Source organism: Convolutriloba macropyga, chromosome 14 (genome assembly GCF_964194025.1).
Source record: "Convolutriloba macropyga chromosome 14, txConMacr16.3, whole genome shotgun sequence".
NCBI classification, from domain to species: Eukaryota; Metazoa; Xenacoelomorpha; order Acoela; family Convolutidae; genus Convolutriloba; species Convolutriloba macropyga.
Window position 1 is genome coordinate 14,504,348 of NC_134481.1, and position 20,610 is coordinate 14,524,957.

Sequence of the window (20,610 nt, forward strand, 5' to 3'; positions counted from 1 at the left end):
ATGAAGCGCACATCTAGGAATTTAAGAAAATTTGGGCTTAAAGAGAACTTTAATTTTCATTGCCTACCGGTTGCTAAAGTCTGAAATTTGAGGATCCATCTTTTGTCCACAAAAACTCATGTACTCGAATATTTACTAGATACTGGAAAAGTCTAACTTGAAAACTGATCTTTTTTGTGTTCATAGACCCTAGGTTATGTCTGTGTAAACAGACCCCAATTACGGAATGATTTCATTCCAAGATTATAATTTCAATAAACTCCAAGAAATTTCTTTGCGAAATTTATCTCTTATTCATGAACCCTTTTCAGAAAATAACACAGTTTCCGGTACCATTTGTCAAGTCCCATGAACATCTGAACAAAACTGAAACATCTGAAACACAACAATTGGAAAAAATTTCTTTGTTGATTGTTGTTTTTGATATGCAAAAAGTTTTTCATACCTAGAAGCTCTAGTTTAATAGAAAAAAGACAACAAGGGGGTCATGTGAGCCTTCGTTTCCAATTTTCTAAAACTAAATAGAAAACAGTTTAACACAAAACTAAATTTCTTGAATGTTCAGTTAACATGAATGTTCTAGATAATTAATATCACACATATAGGACTTCATCATACGTCACAAATCACTCAAATAACCATGGACCAATTAAGTCAGTGTTTTAGTCAGAAAGGAGTTCACGACATTTTCACTTTCTATCTAGCACCTTTTGAGTTGAAATCTCAACATTTCAAACAAAATCAAATTCATTCACTTAGACGATACTTCCCGGATTTGACAATGTTTAGCAACCATATCTAAGAGTATGAACTTCTCCATCCGAGAAGACAACAACGATTGTATTAAGTACTTAATACTAGCATTTTTTATCGCTTTTCATCGATCTTATTAATCTTAATTCTCTTCATATGACGTCTTAGTAAGAGTACACGTGTAACTCTTATTAAGACGTCATATGAAGAGAAATAAATTTTAAGGTTGGAACAATTACACTAAGCAAGAAAACTAGTGTAAATTGTCCCATTCATGATAACCTATACACTCCCATAATTTCTTAGACACGGTTCAAGAAAGGCTTAAGATGGAAAACGTGTGATCAATTTTAGCATTCAAGACCACGTGTAAACACTTACACAAAAATAAATTAGGCAAAAATAGGGTCCAACAGAACTGCTCTAGGGATAATCGGGAGATTATCGAGTCTGCTTCGTAATACTAAGCAAGGATACATTAACTACAGCTGAGCATGCAAAAGTCCAAACATTTGACCTTGATATAAAGATTGTGGAAATTTTCTATTCCCCAAAAGGAGCCAGCAAAATTCCGTGATAAATCACGTATGAAATAAATTATTTTAGATATTAATATAATTATTAAATTAATCTCAAATGCATACCTTTTCTGTCAGAACGAAAAAAGTCATAAGACAGTGCTTCTGAAAGAGCGAATTCTGACTCGTAATTCTGAACTGAGTTTCAACGTTCTTATCCTTCAACAATCCATATCAAAGTAAAAAAAACACTTGATTATAAAAAGTTGGAATTCCTTTAAGGTTGTAATATCTTTGTTTACGCATAATAGATTATTGAACTGCTCCCTTTTCCTCTCTGTGAACTAAAACGACAACGTTTTCATGAGTTCGAAGTTATTATCTCATCTACTTGCTAATATCGGTCCTTCATTTTAAGTCTTGCCTGCCCAACTTGATGATGAGGTTATGCGGGGGGGGGGGGGGGGGGGTTGTTGTAAGTGATAAAAAACCCTCAGACACCAGAAGTAAAAACCAAAATTTCATGTACGGCTCGCAATAGTGTATGTACTAGATGATAGATTCTGAGAGGAAAACATCCACTCAATTGCAGAGACAGGATTGAAAAGGGAACAGGTCCTGAGACGACATGAGGAAAAGATAGAGGTTTATGCCGAGAATTTACAATATGGATTTAATTTCTATTCTACTCTACGTGACTACAAAGTTAATTAAATTACATCGAATTAAAATTACACCAAAAAAGTGTATTCTACTCACATTCCACAAGTTCAAAATACACCATAACACAAGAAAGTTGTCACATATCACCAAAACATCATCTATAAAATAATGAATATTACCACACAATTTCTATCGTCATCGAGGAGTTATCAAAGCACACTGCCGACTTGTTGAATAACTTTGAGAGGGCGTTAGCAACCGTGTGGTAATTTTTATATCAACTCTCGTTGTGATTACAGAATTTACAGAAGTCAAGCCCCCACTGAAGCAGATTAGACGACTATCTTTTCATATAGCAACAGTGGCCAGAAAAAAAAGTCGAGGAAACGTGAAATTCCAAAGAAGTGTTTCGCTCCTTTTTCAGGTTTTAGTAGTACTCATCAGGCACTAGCAATTTATTTCATCGATAAGCTCTGCCTCTGTTGTTATCGCAAGTTGAGTTGATTAAAAACTATAGAATGAATGCTCACTTCAGACACAGGATGATATACAAAATTAAAAGATCTTGCTCATTTCGTTAAGTTTTAATCTAAATTCTGTGACGTTGATCTTGTTCCTGTTCAATTGACATTGTCCGAGAACCTCTTAAGCATGCACCATAGGAGCCGAGTCGTATATGAGTCCCTCTCGTTCGAACTTGTCCATGGTTGATTTATTTTGACACATGACACAGTCATAGCAACAGAAGACACAGACTGCGTCTTCCAGATTTCCCATCATGCCTCTGTTGGGTCCAATGTTGAACTTGGATCTGATTTGGCTCCTCAAGTAGAGACCCATGCAGAACCGAGCAAGGGAGATCATTCCCAGGGCATAGCAAAGAACCTGAAAGAAGTACATGTTAGAGGACAAATCTAACAGTTCCTGCAACTAAGACGCATGGAATGATTCATTTCCATTGACACACAATTTTGTTGCACAAAAAATCAACAGAATGCACCATTGGTGGGTCTCGTAACACCGTGACAAAAAACGACAAAATAAATCTCGATTGACTACAATTTAGTCAAAAGTCCAGCGGTTGTGCCAATCAGGTCGCAATCAATGATTGATTGGAACGATTTAATTAAAGCACCAAAATCCAGAGCACAGAACCAGGAAAACAGTTGAACTTATAGTCTAGGCATTTTATTTTGAACGCACAAGATACGTCATTTGGTCGAGCATTTGAAAAAAATACCGCAATTGGTGGGCTAACATTTTAAGTTCACTATTCTGCTCAACTAATTCTTCTGCTCAGCTGGTTTTTCGTTTAGTCAATTTCGGCCGACTGATATATGTCACCCAAACATACATGAGCTGTATTATTAAAAAATACCGAGAGCACACTACTGAAGTGGGATTTATCCATTGGGAGACAATTTTGACTTTTTTCTCACGTTTTCAGCGTTTATTTTTTTATCTCTCAAATTTTGCTGAAACATTAAGTTGAAACAAAAGGAACTTAAATCTCACGCTTGTTTCAATAATTAGTCAATAACTGCTTACAATGTTATTCAAAAAACTACCGTCAAATTACGTTATAGAATGATACTATTTAGCACCAAGACATAAAATGAGAAAACTGAGCAAAGCTTTCCTTGCTTTTAATTGGACTTTTGGTAATAAACTGGCACAAATTGAGTTCAGCTGGTTAAAAATGTAAAAAATAATAACATTTAGATCACGCATATCAAAAAATCAAGGACGAAAGAGTCAATTGAAAAGTCAAAAATGGGCAACGACGTTTTGCATAAAAACGCATAAGACAAAAATTAATTAAGTTGCAACTATCTGGGAGAAAAAAATCAATTGTAATTACAGAACACAAAATACAACGTCAAACCAACAAATCCGAGCCCCTGTAGGTTACTGATGAACAAAAAATCTGACAATTATTTTTAAACCAAAACAATAATAGAAAAATTCGAAAGCTGTTTTTCTATCCAAAGTCTGCCGAAAAATAATTTCAATTTGTTGAATCGATAAACGATGTCACTAAACTATTCATTCTGTTGCATATCCTGAGCTCCACTAGGAGAAAGAAATGACCGATAATTCAAAAACAAACATAGCAGGCAGACTGCATGAGAATAGTCGCGATAGCTTTGTAGATCTGCATTCTCAAAAATAATTTAAAAAAAAACAGACCGAAACAGAGCAATTTCTATTTCTAGTTATGGTCCTGGAACGATAAGCGAGAAGACGCCTAATTTCTAAATAACAGCTATTTAGGTCAACCAAGAATCAAGAATGCAAGAGTGAAAATATCACTCGAAGTGAAATAATCAAAACAATGTTCTAGAACAGAAGTTCTCGAAAATTAGTTTGAGAGCAATTAACTACACCAAAAAAGGACTTTCAAGTCATAAAACAACTATTGGTATCTCCGTTAGGTAGAAAGGGGGCAAAAGAACAACAAATGAAGGCAAGATTCAAAAGTTTGCCAAACCTTCCAATAACAAACGGTATCTAACTCAGTTAACGGGATAGCTATAATTTCACGGAAATAAATTGCCGACGCCTGCGCCGCACTAGAAGGTCAATGAGAACTGTTTTTGGGACTATGCGAAAGGAGCACAAGAAAAGCAACAAAAACTGGCAAGACGAAAAATGACAAATACGAGAAGAAATAGTTTAAAAATTATAAAAATTACTGTAACGATCTCAAACCAAAAAATAAATTTATGTAAACCTCATTAGCACCCAATGTTTTGCGTATTTTATGAGACTAAGTTAATAGAAAACCTAAATGAACAATAAAAGTTGGACGAAAACTTTAAAGGCTATAACATTTTCTTAGAACAATTTTTGGTGAAAACATAGAAAGCGTTATATATGAGGTGCAACAAATAATTCGATTAACTTGAGCTGTAGATGAGACCTGCCATTAATTATTAATAAGACAAAAAAATCTATCAATTAAACGCAGAACAAAAATTTGCTTATAAAAACTGAAAAAGTAAAAAAATCTGTGAATTCCAATAAATTATTTAGAACTATTTATGCCTTATTGGCAATCGAGAAGAAATATCATTTCATAATTGAGACTAATAGAGCATGACTAAAAAAACCACTGATATTTTTGAAAATAAATTGTGACAAAGTAGATGAAACATTTAGATACCAATTGAGGCTATTACACTGCTTCTATTACGACTCATAATGTGACAGCGGAAGCAGTTATAAATGCGACTTAGAAACAAGACAACAAAATGAACTACAAAATTCGGCAAAACCAAAAATCGCTGATAATCTATGAAACCATATAGTGTCTTAGACATAAACAAATAACTGCCCTTCGATTAACTCAAAAAAAACTATGCATTATTAGAACACACGTATGCACTCTCAAACCATTAATTAAGTAAATAAAAAAAAGCGGAAAAAAGTAGCGGCACGTGAAAAAGAAATTGCGTTTAGAAACCAAAAATTTGTTCGAACAACAATTTCTCTCTCTACTTTAAAAGCAGCTTGAAATAATCACGCTTAAAACCTACTCCCTGTCTTGCTCCCTATACTACTACAGCGTGGCTAAAATCACTACCCAAATTGACTTCTCATTAATCTCAAAATGTCAAAAAAATTCAGTAATTTTAATTTATTTTAGAGCTAGAGCACAAAATGCAATATCAAAAATTAATCACTTAATTGTTTTGCACGATTTGGGTTCAGCTGCGAGAAAAAGTATAACATTTTAATAATAGGAGCAATGCAAATTTAAACATAGCTGGCAGATTGCCAGAAAATAGCCGCAATAGCTTGGTAGATCTGCAGTCTCAAAAAAAACATTAAAAAAAGACAGACAAAAAACTCGTCTTTTCATTGTAGGCTGATTTGTTATATTTTGATTAAAAATCTGTATAAGTTTTTGCTCCCTCTATTAGCTGCTCTCTAATAACCTTCATTTGACAAACACCCATTTGACCTTATCTCTTTGAATTAAAGTAAATAAAAGTCAATTTCAAAGTGAGGAAGTCATTTTTGTGAGTGAGGTAAGTCAAGTGTGACTAAAAATTTAATCACGCAAATGAACAGAAAAATTCGCTCCACTAAGAGCGAAAAATGACGTCATGCACATACTTCAGTTGAAATTGCATGAACGAATGAACAAAAAGCAGATTTGAAGTGGTTGTGACCTCATATGGTCGAAACAAAAATCGCGACGACGAAATAAAAAACCAAGAGAAAGCCAATAATAGCCCCAGTTATCGCTGTGCGGCTATTAAAAAGTTTTACAAGATGTTTTTTCCGTCCGAATATTGCACATTAGTAGAAAATTTAGATAAGATGTCACATTGTCCACTCAGGAGTTTTTGCACATTAAAGGTTCAATTAGGAGACACCTGTCACAATAACAGAAATTGAAACAATAATGGTAATAACGGAGAATTTAACCGACACAAACTCGCGAAAGGGAAAATTTTGATATTTATTCGTAAATTTCTTTTTAGACATGTGACACACTTGAGATTAAAAATGCATTTTGACCAAAAAAGACCGTAATTCAATTACCTGTAAGAGAAACCAGTCGTTGCCAGAGTGTCGTCGGCGAGGTTCATTCATGGTATTGATGGTCTCCACCTGCTGTTGCATCATATCAGTGTACATGCAATTGACCACTATAGACAACATAATGCACGTCACAGTCACAACTGCCAACCACATTCCCAATTTCTTCAAGTTTGCCTTCCTGGCTGTCAGGTACTGAAACATGAAAACATTAAAAATCAATTCAAAGTCACTGTAAAAAGTACACAGATTCGAAATATCTCATAACATGCAAAACATGTGCAAAACATGGCTAACTTAGACAATCGGCAATTGCCTATTTTAAGGAACATGAGTAACCAAAACTCTGGAAAACCCGTGTATGAGGGCAGCAATCAAACTTGCCAATAGAGACTTAAAAAAACTGTTCATTTTTAAAGTTTTTCAAAGACGCTGGGAAAATAAAGAACGTGTTTTATTCACAACGAAAATTGACCTCCAAGTCATGAAATTAAGACTCATGAGCGGTTTTGTTTTCGGTATATTTAGAGAAGAGTGGAGCTCTAAGAGCACTGAACAGACATAATTCCCTCAGGGTTTATCCCATTTTTGATGACGAAAAATCACATAAAAGTGATCAAAACTTTGTTCAAGAGAACTTAAACAATAAAATTAAACAACTCAAATATATTGGAGGTCAGCAGTAAAAACATTAGAACTTCACGCAAATTTTGGGCGTATTAAATGTATCATTTGATATAAAATAACCTCAACAACACAGGGGCAGAACATCTGTCCACAGCATGTCGGTAGATCCGAGAAGCAAAAGAACATCTCATATGCCCAATATCTCTCCCCAGCCGCCATAGCCGGGGGTGCACTGGGCAGGCAGTATCCGGGGGCCGGAACACATGGCACCGTGGGCCTCTCTGGAATTTTGTCATTCATGGAATTGTAAGCCGGAGGCTGCTGGTTCACAGGGTATCCGGGTGGCCCAGAGGTAGTCGCTGAGTCATAGCTGGGTGGAGCTTGGTGTGCTTCTGCGTGTTTTTCCATAACTTATCTGAAAACAGTTTCACAGATACAAATAGTCTAAAAAAACTTAACAACCGAAGCAACTGAAGAGAGCAGCATTTGTTGAGCTGGCGGGGCTGGTGCATCTGAAGTTGATTTTCAGGATGCTTTTCGTACTTCGGTTGTTTAATTTTTTTTGGGATTTCTAACCCGTTTGAGACTTTAAGGCCATCAGTATTAGGACTGTTCTATGCGGGAATAATTTTTAGGCATATTCTGGAACAAATAACTGTCGCATTTATTCACCAGGTGAAGCCAAAGTACTGCACCAAAAAAGATTACAACTATCCAAAAAAATTCCACCGGAGAAGGCAACCTTCATACAAATGTACACAAATGGTTACATCTTTCAGAAGTTTTGGCCGGAACGACAGAAACAACCACATCTTGTCCAGACGCATTATAAGTTTATTTGATAAACACCAAAGCTATTTGGGTATACAACCTACATGCTAAAAAACTGGTAGCACCTCAGTAATGCATGCACTATGGGTAGACCAGAAGCCGATCAAAAGTCAAACTCCTCGAAAAGCATCCAAGATCAGTCCAACTTCTACGTTCCAATTCGATGTGTAAAAAATAACTGTGCGCAAATTAACAACATCACGCATTAACACCAAATTAACTGTCAGAACCAGCCTGCTTCAGTTTTCGATGCAGCCGTTCTAAATTCGTTCCAACTGGTCATTAAAAAATACTCGATCGCGTTGGTAAATATCAAGAGTCGCTTTCTGCTGACAAATGGTGCAGTCGTAAAATAGACACACACTAACAGCATCGCCCAGGCATACATAACAACTCGAATTATCAGTACAACCGACTGTGTACGACGTTCTAATATACAATCTCAAATATAAAGCTAAAAAGAACCTGACCACTTTCAGAGAACACAGCACAATGATAACCATTTTGATTCCAAACTGTTCAAATTCTGCTAGATAAGTCGGCTTCTCCTTTTCATCGTCATTGTCGTAGTCATAGTCCAGGTCGTCTTGTAACACACCTGCTTCGATCAACACGAAGACTAGAAACCATAAACCGAGGACCATCAAGCCGATTGCACTCGTGATCGCAAAGCTGTCGGATAGTCTGGTCAACCCTGCTTGTTTCGCTACTCGATGCTAAAGCAAAATATAACAACAAGATTTCACAAAGAACCATTTCAGATATTCCTGCAAAATCAGTAAAATAAATTGTAGGACAAATTCTAGGAAATAAAAACAAAGTATAGAAAATTAAAACAGCATGAAATAGCAAAATCAAATCAAGGGAAACAAACGCAGAAAACTTTTTTCTTTTCTCCACTAGTAAAAACAGATTTTTTCTCAACCGGTTAAACCTAGAGAAATTTTCGCGTAATGCTCCCAAGCAACTTCAATTAATCAGCAGCTCAAGTTTTTAAATCAATATTACAGAGCGAAAAACCTCAATGGTCACAGCTAATGTAGAGTTATCAAATAACGGCGCTCTATTGTGTAATACGCAGTGTTCAAGAACAGACAAGAAGCTCAACGATCAAACTGAAAATGTTAAAGACCAATTCAGTTCTTCGCGTCTTCAAAACTTTCGCTGACTGAAAAGAAGGTCTTATAAATGTGAAGACCTCTAATTTGTATGATCAAGCACTGAAGCCGAAAATAAATTTGTAATATTGTATAAGATAACATGCAGAGCATGAGTTTCAACAAAAACAGCGACTCAGGTGAAAGTTACGACTGAAGGTCCAATAAAAAAGATAGCAGTAAAATATTGGAATGGTGAAAACCTGACCGAAAAGACCTGATTATCAACTTTATTACAAAACACAAAGGTTTAATTTGATGTTTAAGCCATCACCCAAAGGAAAAAAAGACGTTCAATAGATAAGCAAAAGAACCGAAAAGACCTAAGAAAAAATTATTTTATGAGAAATAATAAGGCGCAAAGTAACAAAATTCTGAAGAACTGGGAGCCAAAATCGAAATACCTCATTTTTTAAAAATAACACATGAACTCAAAGTTATTAAATAGGTAAAATGAAAATAAGGAAACACGCAAACCGATCAAATTATTCAAACTAAATATCATTAGAAAACATAATAGGTTTAAAAGACGAGCTTAACAAGCTAGCAAAACAAAACACAAAAAATATTACTAGAAAAATTACTAAAAAGCGATGAGACAAAAATAAATAACAAAAGCAGAAAAAATCGAGACCAATACAATCCAAATTTTCTATGATAAATTCTCAAAAGAAGCACCCAAAACATTCGGAAAAATTTCGAGGCTTTCAGCCAAGAGATTCAGTAAAGTAGATTCACCAGAACAGCAAGCAACAAACCAAATTTTAAAAAATATTTTCATATGAGCAGGAATCGGTGCAAAATTACTGAACTAGTTTCATATTCGACCTTTTATTTCAAACGTTAACTTACGGAAAAATAGCCATAAAAACATTGATGTTTGCATGAAAGAAAAACACTTGGGCGCAGAAATTGATGAAACCACATTGGAACAAGAATTCGACGTTTTTATTGTTCCGACCCCTCTTGAGGGGGGGGGGACTATATACTCAAATGGTTTTTTTTGTTCAGACAATTTTGGCCGATCGATATAATAATCGTAGAGAGTTGTGAGTGGTATCACTAGAAAGCCCGTCCAGCGTAGAATACGGAATTGAAAAGATTTTTTCAATTTTCGCTTTTTATAAGGAGTTATCGAAGTTTAAAATATGGTCCAAATTTTCCTCAATTTTGACCAAATTTTGGTCAATTTTGCTAAAAAGTGTTAAAATTGTAAAGTGTAGTGTTATATATTTTATCTCTAATGATAGAGGAAGGTTGTTCAACTTCGATCCGAGTTTTTCGGCTAGAATTTGTGCTAAATTTTTCAAAATTCAGACACCTTAAAACTGCAGCCAGATTCTTCTTAAGCTCAAAAAAGCTAGTTGTACTCCAGCTGGCTTTAAGCGTCTTCTGGAATTATAAACCTGCAATTTTTTTGCCAAATCAAACTCGATAATTATATATTTTGCCTATGTTTGTCTTTTTTTCGTTGTTGTGCGCCATATACCCGTTAGCGGTAGATCTTAATTGCTTCTCCAGGAGGTATAACTCAACCTAGTGAAAGATTTCAGTCTATAGCTGTTTGGTTTAATGACTTTCAAATTAATTTTTTAAGAATTTTTTTCATCTGTCTCCTTTTTGCTCTTATGTTCGTCACCATGTTACTCACTCATTAGAAGTCCCAATTATTTTTGTTGATTCAAACAATTTTTTGCCCTTGGTTATACGTTGTGACTGATTGCTTCGACCATTTAGTTTCATAAAACTTAGTTTCAATTTTTGGATTTCTTTTTGTTGTCATGTCTAAGTAGTCCTTCTATAAGGAAGGCTCGTTGATCATAACATTAAGGTAAAATGATGATTTACAGTTCTTTCAGGTAGCATCATATAATTACAGTGCCTTGAAAAGTGTCATGTCGTAAAATTGTTTGAAGTTTTGACTTCTTTATGTATGTTTTTTGTGGGCTCGTGAATTAGTCTAATTATTAACAGACTCATTTGGCTCGCTGAAATGTTGAACCTTAATCCATCGCTTTTTGTTGTAATTCTACGTCTGCTATGACTTTTGAAAATATTTGTTTTTTAATATATATTTGAATTTTTGAGTTTCGTCTTTTTTTAAATAGTTTTTTGGTCGATTTGTAGATCAGTCCCTGTAAAAACAGGTCACAACCCCTTTCCAGTGAGCTCTAATTTAATCTTTATAACAGTTTTAGCTTCAAACATTTGTTTCTCGGCTTTGTTACCACTGTTACTACAAGATTTCATAAAATGTCAGATTTTTATTTGTACATTTCAAAGTATTTTTGGTTTCTTTTTAATATTTAACAAAAATCGTTGATTTCATTGGCTTTGAAATCTTGCGCAATCAAATTTTGGATAATGACATATCTCAATTGTTCCTATGTAGATATAAATGAACATTTTAGTGGTTTCACTTGATATCTAATGACATCAATAACTGTGAAATTAATTGTTTTCAAAAATGGAAAAGTATTTTTGAGTTTCGCACCTATTTGCTAATTTTTCGACCCGTTAACCAGTAGCATTGGGGACAGGTCCCATATCTTTTCTAATGAATCATAGGTTAAATTGTTTTGTTTTGGTTTTTATCTGATGAGAGTTTGATTTTGTTATGATTTTCTCTTTTACAGACATCGAGTTTTGGTCGTAAATAATGTTTATTGTTTGATTTTTATTATTGTCCTTTCTAGTAGTCCTATTATCAACAACTTCCATCGGCCCTCTAGCGTGGAATTATCGTATTTCCTTTATTGTTCATTGAACGATGTGTTTTTGAAAGTTTTCTATCTCTTCATCATTTGGTAGCCAATTAGGTCAAGAATGTGGATGAGCGGGGTCGGAACATTATTTGCGTACGCACATTACCGAGCCTTCTTGTTACGTTAGAATATCAACAAGAACTAGAAAAATTGAAGATTTTTTTAATCCACCACAAAGATTTGTTCTCATAGCTTTAACATAGCCGACATATAACCGGAAAGCAGAAAATCAAAACACTTATCTGCAAAATAGAAGCCGAGTGCCACAACAAAAAGCGGATGTACGCTGCACACAGTTTCAGCAAATTACTTCCTCAAAATTGAAACAAAAATTGAAGTTCTCTAGATGATTTTTCGCTGACCTTCAAATAACACAACGAGTTATCGCAGGTCGTCATTGTCCATGAGTTACGCAGAGTATGATCGAAATCACGTCAAATAATTCAACTAAAAACATTCAAGTCAAAGAATATCAAATGAATTAGGCGTTGACTTGCTTATTTCGTCCACCGCATTCGAAAACGATACATCAATAATTTAGTTCTTAACTAATAAGTGTCAATGCTAAATTTGGTTTTAATTTCTATCTAGAACCTTGGCCCCTATTATCTTTATGTATATCCAAAATAAGTGGAAGACCATTATTGTACACGAAGCAACCTTAAAAGCTGCCATTTAAATAATAAAAGAGGTCCAAATCTACGGAAAAACTGATAATTAGAACACAAGAGAATCATACTGAGATTCAGTTTAAAACTATCCCCAGAAACTATAAAAGTTTTGATAATTGCGACATAAAAACTTCAGCCTTATTTAAATAACTTAAAGAAATCCAGCTTCTTTAAGTTAAAACCAGATAGATACTTTCTAAGTTAAAACAACTACTGCTAAGTAAAATAGTCGCTATAAAATGAATAGCGCGCATCCAAACCAACTCTAAAGAAGCCAACTGTTATAATTACAATACTATCCTCTTAGAACCGCAATGTGAAACAGCTAAATAGGTACAAGTTATTCGCCTAAAATGAAATGTATCTAAAATAACTAATTTATCAGCCATAATGAGCGTCTAAAAACAGTGCGTAACAGGTGCATTGAATCATCTGTTCAGGTGCATTAGTAATGGAACAAAATGACAGATCTGAGCTTTTGTCTCATTTATGAACAAAACTTCAAGCAGAAGTAAAATTTCAAATTCAAGATGTGGCCACTGACAGCCGAGCTATCATCGTTTTGTGGCTAAAAACAACTTTCTAAATAATTAACTTGCCTAATAGCTCTTAATCCCAAATTTAAGCCTTCAAACAGTCACAACTTCAGAACAAAAAACTTTAAAATTTAGTGAAATTGGTTATTTATAGGTTTGAAAATATTATTTACAACTATCGTAGATTAAAAACGGGGCATAAATTTGATTAAAATGAAAACAATCAACGAAACAAATCAGTGCACACCACAAAGGCCAAGCTAACAGTACCGAACAGCAATATAATTCAATTAGAGCTATTAAGATAAAATCTGGCAAACAATATCCCTTAGTAATATATGGGACACCTTTCTAATCCCTCAATTTTGGTAAGAACGCGAAGGAGGAAAATATTGAAACACTACATTCGTTTAAAAGCATCAATAAACGTGCGTGTGCATGGAATACCTCTTTATCAATCAACATTGAAAATTCACCCGAAACCTGACTGTAGCTACATTTTTCAGCATCCAAACGTAAAAAAACTTTTTAATAAAGCGCCAACTGTATATTATATCTTTAGAAAAGTTAGCCAAATGTAAGTTTTCGAAATGGTTCAGGAGCATTCAGAAATCTCAAATCGTATTAAGATGGAGCCTGAAACAAAACCAAAGCTACCGAAAATCGCTTGAGAAGCAAAAATGTCATGTTGCTCGAAATTCTCCAATTACCTTGCGTACGTACTTCATCGTTGCACCAAAAAATAGTAAACACGATCAAACTTCGCAAAATTTGAACAATTCTGATCACACCTACCTCTGTGTTGCATGGACAAAATAACTGCCTCCAAAATATTTCAGAATCAACTCGACACTCGAACAGTCCGTGCGCCCACTGGTTCCCTCCCTGAGTAGGAGGGCCACGTGAAGACGTCGTCGGTTCAGGAGGTACCTCAACCGCGAGAGAGGGCGGTAGTGGAGACGAGGACGGGTCATTAGGTCTAGATAGAGGTGTTATTGGCTGGAATGTGTCGTAATACGGAGGAGGGGACCTTCCATCTGAACGGTGGCTTTCTCCAATCAGACTAGATTTCAAGAACAAGAATTTTAATTTTTAGACAAAAATAGGAACATAATCGACTAAATAAATCTTACTTTTACACTTCAGAAAATCACATTTAGTTGTACTTCGCGAGATTTTTGTTTTCAGTTTTTTTTTCATTTGCTATGGATATCATATGGCCCATTAAAGTTACAAGCACAAGTCCTGAACTCAAAAACCAGCTCCCACTCACAGAGCAAATTATATTGATTTAAATGCTACTCGTTTGAATTCTACTCAAATCCTACTAGTAGTTGACCCAGAAAAAGCTCAATGTGTTTGACATTTCAAGTCATAGCGTTTTAATAACTAAGTAAAAACCTCTGTGGCGTTTACATTTTATATCACGTCTCGGCGTCAAAAATATCTTAAAAACCTCCCCTGATAATAATGAGACTCATTTTTTGCTATGATTTCGCGAAGAAAGCCACTTGGTTTAGGTACAGTCGTCAGCCCCGTAGCCTCTTCGTAACTCGGCGGCGCAAATTCACGTCCAGTTAAGTCCATCCTCAGCTCTCATCTCACCAACTAACACTAAATGCTTCACTTGCAGTCATCTAAGCTGTGATATCGTGTAACTTAATATGCACACGGAATTAATATTCCTTATCATTCAATCAAATAAAGCTCAACGAATCTGTCGCAACATTCATCTGAAATGCAATAGGTAACCGTAATTCAATATACGGTAACGCTGACAATCCAATTTAACTTCGAATCCAGCTACTCAACACATCCAGCTTTAATCACGTTTTCTCTTCGACGAGTCATCATTTCAGTGGAAAACAATTTTTGTGAAAAAAAACAGTCTATTGTCTGTCATTTTCCCAAACGGTAAAAATTAATAATTGCTACTAAAATGATTTCCGCATAAAAACAGTAGAATATTTGTTTAGGGTAGAACAACCTTAATAATTCCGTTAATTTTCGGTTTTATGCTTTCTGGTTACATGACAATTAATATCCTGTCAAATAAGAGGGGAAAATGTAAAAATAGGAACCTATAAAAAGATATGACTGTACGCTTGACTTATGCCTTCCGATGGAAAACGATAAGGGGCAATTACGTAAACGTATGTATATATCAAGCACATTTAAACAAAAGGCGCAAATGTAAGGACAGGAAACTAAATGCACTGGAATGTACTAAATGTCACAACGATGTTCTCAAAGTAAGACAGAACCAATAGATTGACGGAACAGTTGCTACCAACGTTACACTGACCGTAGTACATATAGATAGTAAGCTTAGAGAGCTTAAAATAATAACAAAAACACTTATTTACCTTATTAACTAGATTAAATGCTCTCCTTTTTTCTCTTTTTCTTGGATCCGTAATGGTGAAACAATTACCGTAATAGTAAACTATTTAAAAAGACGATTCAAGAAAGTCTGTGCGTGGCACAGAAAGTTCAACAACAGTGATTGTTCACAGTGAACGCGGGTTATACGAGGCAATAATTATCAGACAAAAGACTACCAAAATAGATTGTTATAGTTGTAAAAATGGATCTCAAAAAGCATACTCATTTGATAAACAACAAGGTGTCTCATTGATTAGTTGAATCAAGCAACTGTATAGGGTATAACTGTGTGAACATAGAGAAATTCTCCACAAAATTTGCCGATTTAACGCCCAGTCATCTTCTATTTGGAAAAAATGGTAATTATTTTAAACGAAGGGTCGATCTGAATAAGTATATCAATTTATGAACCAAAGCAAAATCGATTTAATTTTAAAGGCAAAAAAATATAAAACATAGCAGGACAAGTCCTGACGTATAATTCAAAGAATTTTCATTGACTAAACCAAATCACTAGACCTAGAACGGACTATGAGTGAATAGGTAAAACCACTTTAAAAAATCAGATGAAATTTTTTTTTAAAAAAAACAGAAAATCAATGTCAAAATGCAGCATGAGAACTGAAAACTACTAAAAGGAAATGGAAATTTAGTTCAAACAAAAAACTAGGCCCAGAATGAAATATGAATGGATTGGAAAAACCATTTAGAAAAAAATCCGATCCAAAAAATCGAAAAAACAGTAAACATACCCGGCAGATTGCCGGAAAATAGCCGCCGTTGATTCCCATAACTCTATTGGGATTGAAAGACAAGAAAACATCAACAAAAATTGGTTTTTGTATAAAAACATTTTTAAGTGCGATTTATTTTGATGTCATTTCGTAATTGAACATACTCCTGTCTCTCAGTGAGAGGCTACAGGGTCTAGTATCAATACCAATAAGCATTATAGATAGTAACTAAAACTTATGAGAACAAAGTTCAAGTACCGGGCATCTAAAAATGGGCTTTATGGGTTTATCCCGTTTCTATTTCTGACTTTGATTTTTATACTGACTCTTATTTTGAATTGGTTTGCTGAGCAGCTGATGTTTAAAAGGACTTTGAACAGAAGGACAGAAGAGTGAAACTAGCCTAGAGAAGTCAAAAAGATTTCACGCAATGTCGAAAAAGCGGCAAAATGGGTAGAGCGAAAAAAAGTTCGACGAAGTAAAAAAAACATAGCCAGTAGAATACCGGAAACGACTCAATTCGTCGTGCAAAATAATCTCTACCCCAACTTGGACAAAATCAGAGTATCCAAAAAACACTAGAAATAAAAATAGTAGACCAATATAACATAAAAAGCGTTAAAATTTTGTCAAATCAGGGGTGTGGGTAGGTGCTGGTGGGGGGTTGGTAGGTGCGTGGGGGGTAGGTAGGTACGAGAGGGTGGGGGGGGGGGGGTAGGTACGTTGGGATTGGGGGTAGGTACGTGGGGGGGGGAGGGTAGGTTTTGGGGGGGGGGGTAGGTAGTTAAATGGGATAAAATTTTCTCAAATTGACCTCTTCACCTTGAGTTACAGACTGTTACCAATTGCTATAAATTACAAACTAAGCATTTGTTAAAGTCCAAAACAGAAGTCGACAATCAAAAACGGAGGTAAAAGCTCGAATAGAAAGAAGTCAAAACAGAAGTCAACAATCAAAAACGGAGGTAAAAGCTCGAATAGAAAGAAGTCAAAAGTCAAGTCATGAACAAACTTGCTTTCTGCTAAGAAAAACATAGCCGGTAGAATACCGAAAACGACTCGAATCGTTGTGCAAAATAATCATAATCTCTACCCTAAATCAGAAAATCGAAAAAAAAACACTATAAATAACAAAAATAGTAGACCAAAATAACAAAAAGCGTTAAAATTTTTTTCAGTTCAGGGGTGTGGATAGGTGGTGGTGGTGGGGGTTGGTAGGTGGTGGTGTAGGTAGGTGGGGTGAGGGTAGGTACGTTGCCGAGGGGGGGGGGGGTGGGTAGGTAGGTACGAGGGGGGGGGGGGTAGGTACGCGGGGGGTAGTTTTTTTTTGGGGGGGGGTAGGTAATTAAATGGGATCAAATTTTTTCAACTCTTCACCTTGAATTAGTGCCCTTCCAAAAGTGCCCTTCTTAGCCCTTCTTTCGCAAAAGTGCCCTTCTTAGCTTTCCACAATGCAAAGAGTGCAATGACCTTTAAATATAAAAAGGGCTACTTGTTATGTATATTCCACCACAGAAAGAGGTCAATTAAAAGCAATTTTTGAGCAAATTTTTTCGAGAATGAGCTATAACTAACTATATTGAACAGATTTTGCATAAAAATAGCCTGTTCATAAAGGTCAGTTTTTTAGAATTGCATTCAGCGTCCTGTATTGAGTTGTTTGGTTATACCATCTCGCCATTTTCTACACCGACTTTTTTAATACATTTTCCACACTACACTAACTTTCCATTATACATTTTGTTCATATAGTGCAAAGGAAATCTAGTCAATTTTATACTGTTTAATATAGGTTCAATCGCAAACACTCGAGTAGATAATTTTAAAAACACACAAGAATTTCAGACTTTTGTGATCAAATCTGAATAATCAAAAATTGAAGATACTTGCCTAGTTAAAACATTTCGACTTTTAATTCTTTTACTATATAAATAACTAAACCACTTCCAGTTTCGGAAAATTTCATATAATACCACATGTTCTACGGTATAGCCAGCGTACAAAAAATTGCTCATCTACTTCAATCAGAAGATGAATCATCAAAACTAGAGAACTGCAAATTAAATGCTGGCTCAAAACTTTAAAAATAATTCAACACAAAACAGCTTAAGGTAGGATAAATTGCTTTCGAATGGCAGGTGGAGCAATTTAATTCGGGGGACTGTAACGAGATCATTTTTTATGGCTGCAAAAATTCCGACCAAGGAGGGGTTCGAACCCCAGACCTCCGACATAATAAACTAAAGCGTTATACACTCCGCTATCACGGCCTTCTGATCCTTTATCTTACAATCGTTTTTGTTTTAGCAACCGACTCACTTTCTGAATAAGAGCAATTTGGTTCCAGCAAAAAACCAAGTGAGAAAAAAACTCGAAAACTACCATCCAAAGAACGTTCTGGAACAAAAAACGGTCAAGCAGAAAAGTTTCCATGAAAAACATGCTAAATTTCTAGCAACACCAAACTTCGACAGTCAATGAAGCATAAAATCTTAAATGTGCTAACAAACAAAAAAAATCTGGAAACAATCAATTATAATTTAAAATAAGCATTAGCACTATACGTCCCTAGATTGCACATACTATGCAAAAACCAAGCAAAAAACTAAATAACAAAGTAAAAAGGAGTACAAATGAGAAATCTGGCCAAAATCAGAATCGTTGTAGAAACCAGTGGCGTAAGAGCATAACTATGTACTAAATGCTTTAACGACAGCATACAAAATAATTTTAGGAGCTTAAGCTTCTAAACTGACCAAAAATAGGCCGCACTTGACGGCCAATGAGATCTGTTAATAACACTAAGCAACAAGATCACAAGAAAAAAAAGAGAACAAATCAAAATATTTTGTAAAGCAATATAGTGTCAAAATTATAAAAAAAACCATGGCATTGTGCTCAAGGCATAGAGTAAACTCGATTATGCCTTATTCGCCAATGTCAACCGATGAGACCTGTCATCAAGGAAACGAAGTTACGAGTCAACAAAATGAACGAAAATTGAAAAGTTCGGTGCCATTTTGCAAAACAGTTAGTGACAAAGAAATAAACCTTCAGCGCTCAACTGGAACAAATTCAACTGACTTTGCTTCAGAAGCAACCGATAGGCCATATCATTAAGGAGACTTAAGTTCTAAGACAAAAGGAACAAGAATTACGGACAAAAGAACAGCTAATATTTTTTCTTGAAAAGAATTAGTCTCAAAGCCGTAACGACCATTAGCTAAGACCCAGAACCGTTCATTTTTCTCATTTATGCCTCACTAGCAATCAATAGAAGTTGTCCAAAAGCGTCTGTAAGGAGAGATAAAAAATGGTGATAAAAACAACAAAGGGAAAACTTAGAAGTTGGCTAATATTTTTTGAAAACAAATAGTCTCAAAGTCATTAAAACCACTAGCTATAAACTCAAAATATTGATAAGATACACCTATTCCCTTTAGTGAACATATGACAACTCTCATCAATGGAAGAGAATTTTGAGACATTAAAAAGACGGGCCAGAAACAAAATACAATTAATATTTTGTTACAACAAATAGTGCCAGTCATATAGTCATTTTGCAAAACAGTTAGTGACAAAGAAAAAGACCTTCAGCGTTGAACTGGAACACATACTTTGACTGACTTTTTCTTCACTAGCAACCGCTAGGCCGTGTGACAAATGAGACAAAGTGCTAAGACATGAACAAGAATTAAGTCATTAAAACCACTAGCTAAAAACTCAAAATATTGATAAGATACACCTATTCCCTTTAGTGAACATGACAACTCTCATCAATGGAAGTGAATTTTGAGATATTAAAAAAACAGGCCAGAAACAAAATATAATTAAAATTTTGTTACAACAAATAGTGCCAGTCATATAGTCATTTTGCAAAACAGTTAGTGACAAAGAAAAAGACCTTCAGCGTTGAACTGGAACATATACTTTGACTGACTTTTTCTTCGCTAGCAACCGCTAGGCCGTGTGACAAATGAGACAAAGTGCTAAGACAAAATGAACAAGAATTAAGGACAAAACAACAAACAGCTGATTTTTTTTTAAAACAATTAGTCTCAAAGGCGTAACAGCCATTAGCTAAGACCTAGAATTGTTCGATTTTGTCATTTATGCCTCACGAGCAATCAATGAAATCTGTCCAAAAGCGGCTGTGATGAGAGAAAAATTTGGATGAAACAACAAAAATATTAAAATAATAAAAGTGAAAACTTAGAAGTTGGCTAATATTTTTTGAAAACAAATAGTTTCAAAGTAAAATAACAAATAGCTATAAAATCAAACTATTAATTAGATAACCCTATTCCCCTTATTGAACAGATGACAACTGTCACCAATGGTAGTAAATTTTGAGACATTAAAAATACAGGCCAGAACCAAAATGCAATTAATATTTTGTTAGAACAAATAGTGCCAAAG

At 35.0% G+C, this 20,610-nt stretch overlaps 2 protein-coding genes across 2 annotated transcripts; both read right to left on the bottom strand.

Annotated features, from left to right (window-relative positions):
* Positions 1-532: 532 nt before the first annotated feature.
* LOC142353657 (uncharacterized) lies at positions 533-7,547 on the bottom strand. Its single transcript, XM_075405955.1, has 3 exons — positions 7,233-7,547; positions 6,489-6,680; positions 533-2,819 (listed from the first exon to the last, which is right to left on the bottom strand). Exons 1-3 carry the CDS (start codon positions 7,518-7,520, stop codon positions 2,580-2,582), a joined length of 720 nt encoding a protein of 239 aa, XP_075262070.1. The 5' UTR covers positions 7,521-7,547; the 3' UTR covers positions 533-2,579.
* Positions 7,548-7,799: 252 nt separating this feature from the next.
* Positions 7,800-14,810, bottom strand: LOC142353656 (uncharacterized). Its single transcript, XM_075405954.1, has 3 exons — positions 14,584-14,810; positions 13,868-14,109; positions 7,800-8,659 (listed from the first exon to the last, which is right to left on the bottom strand). The coding sequence occupies exons 1-3, from the start codon at positions 14,657-14,659 to the stop codon at positions 8,204-8,206; spliced, it is 774 nt and encodes a 257-aa protein (XP_075262069.1). The 5' UTR covers positions 14,660-14,810; the 3' UTR covers positions 7,800-8,203.
* Between the last annotated feature and the right edge of the window lie 5,800 nt (positions 14,811-20,610).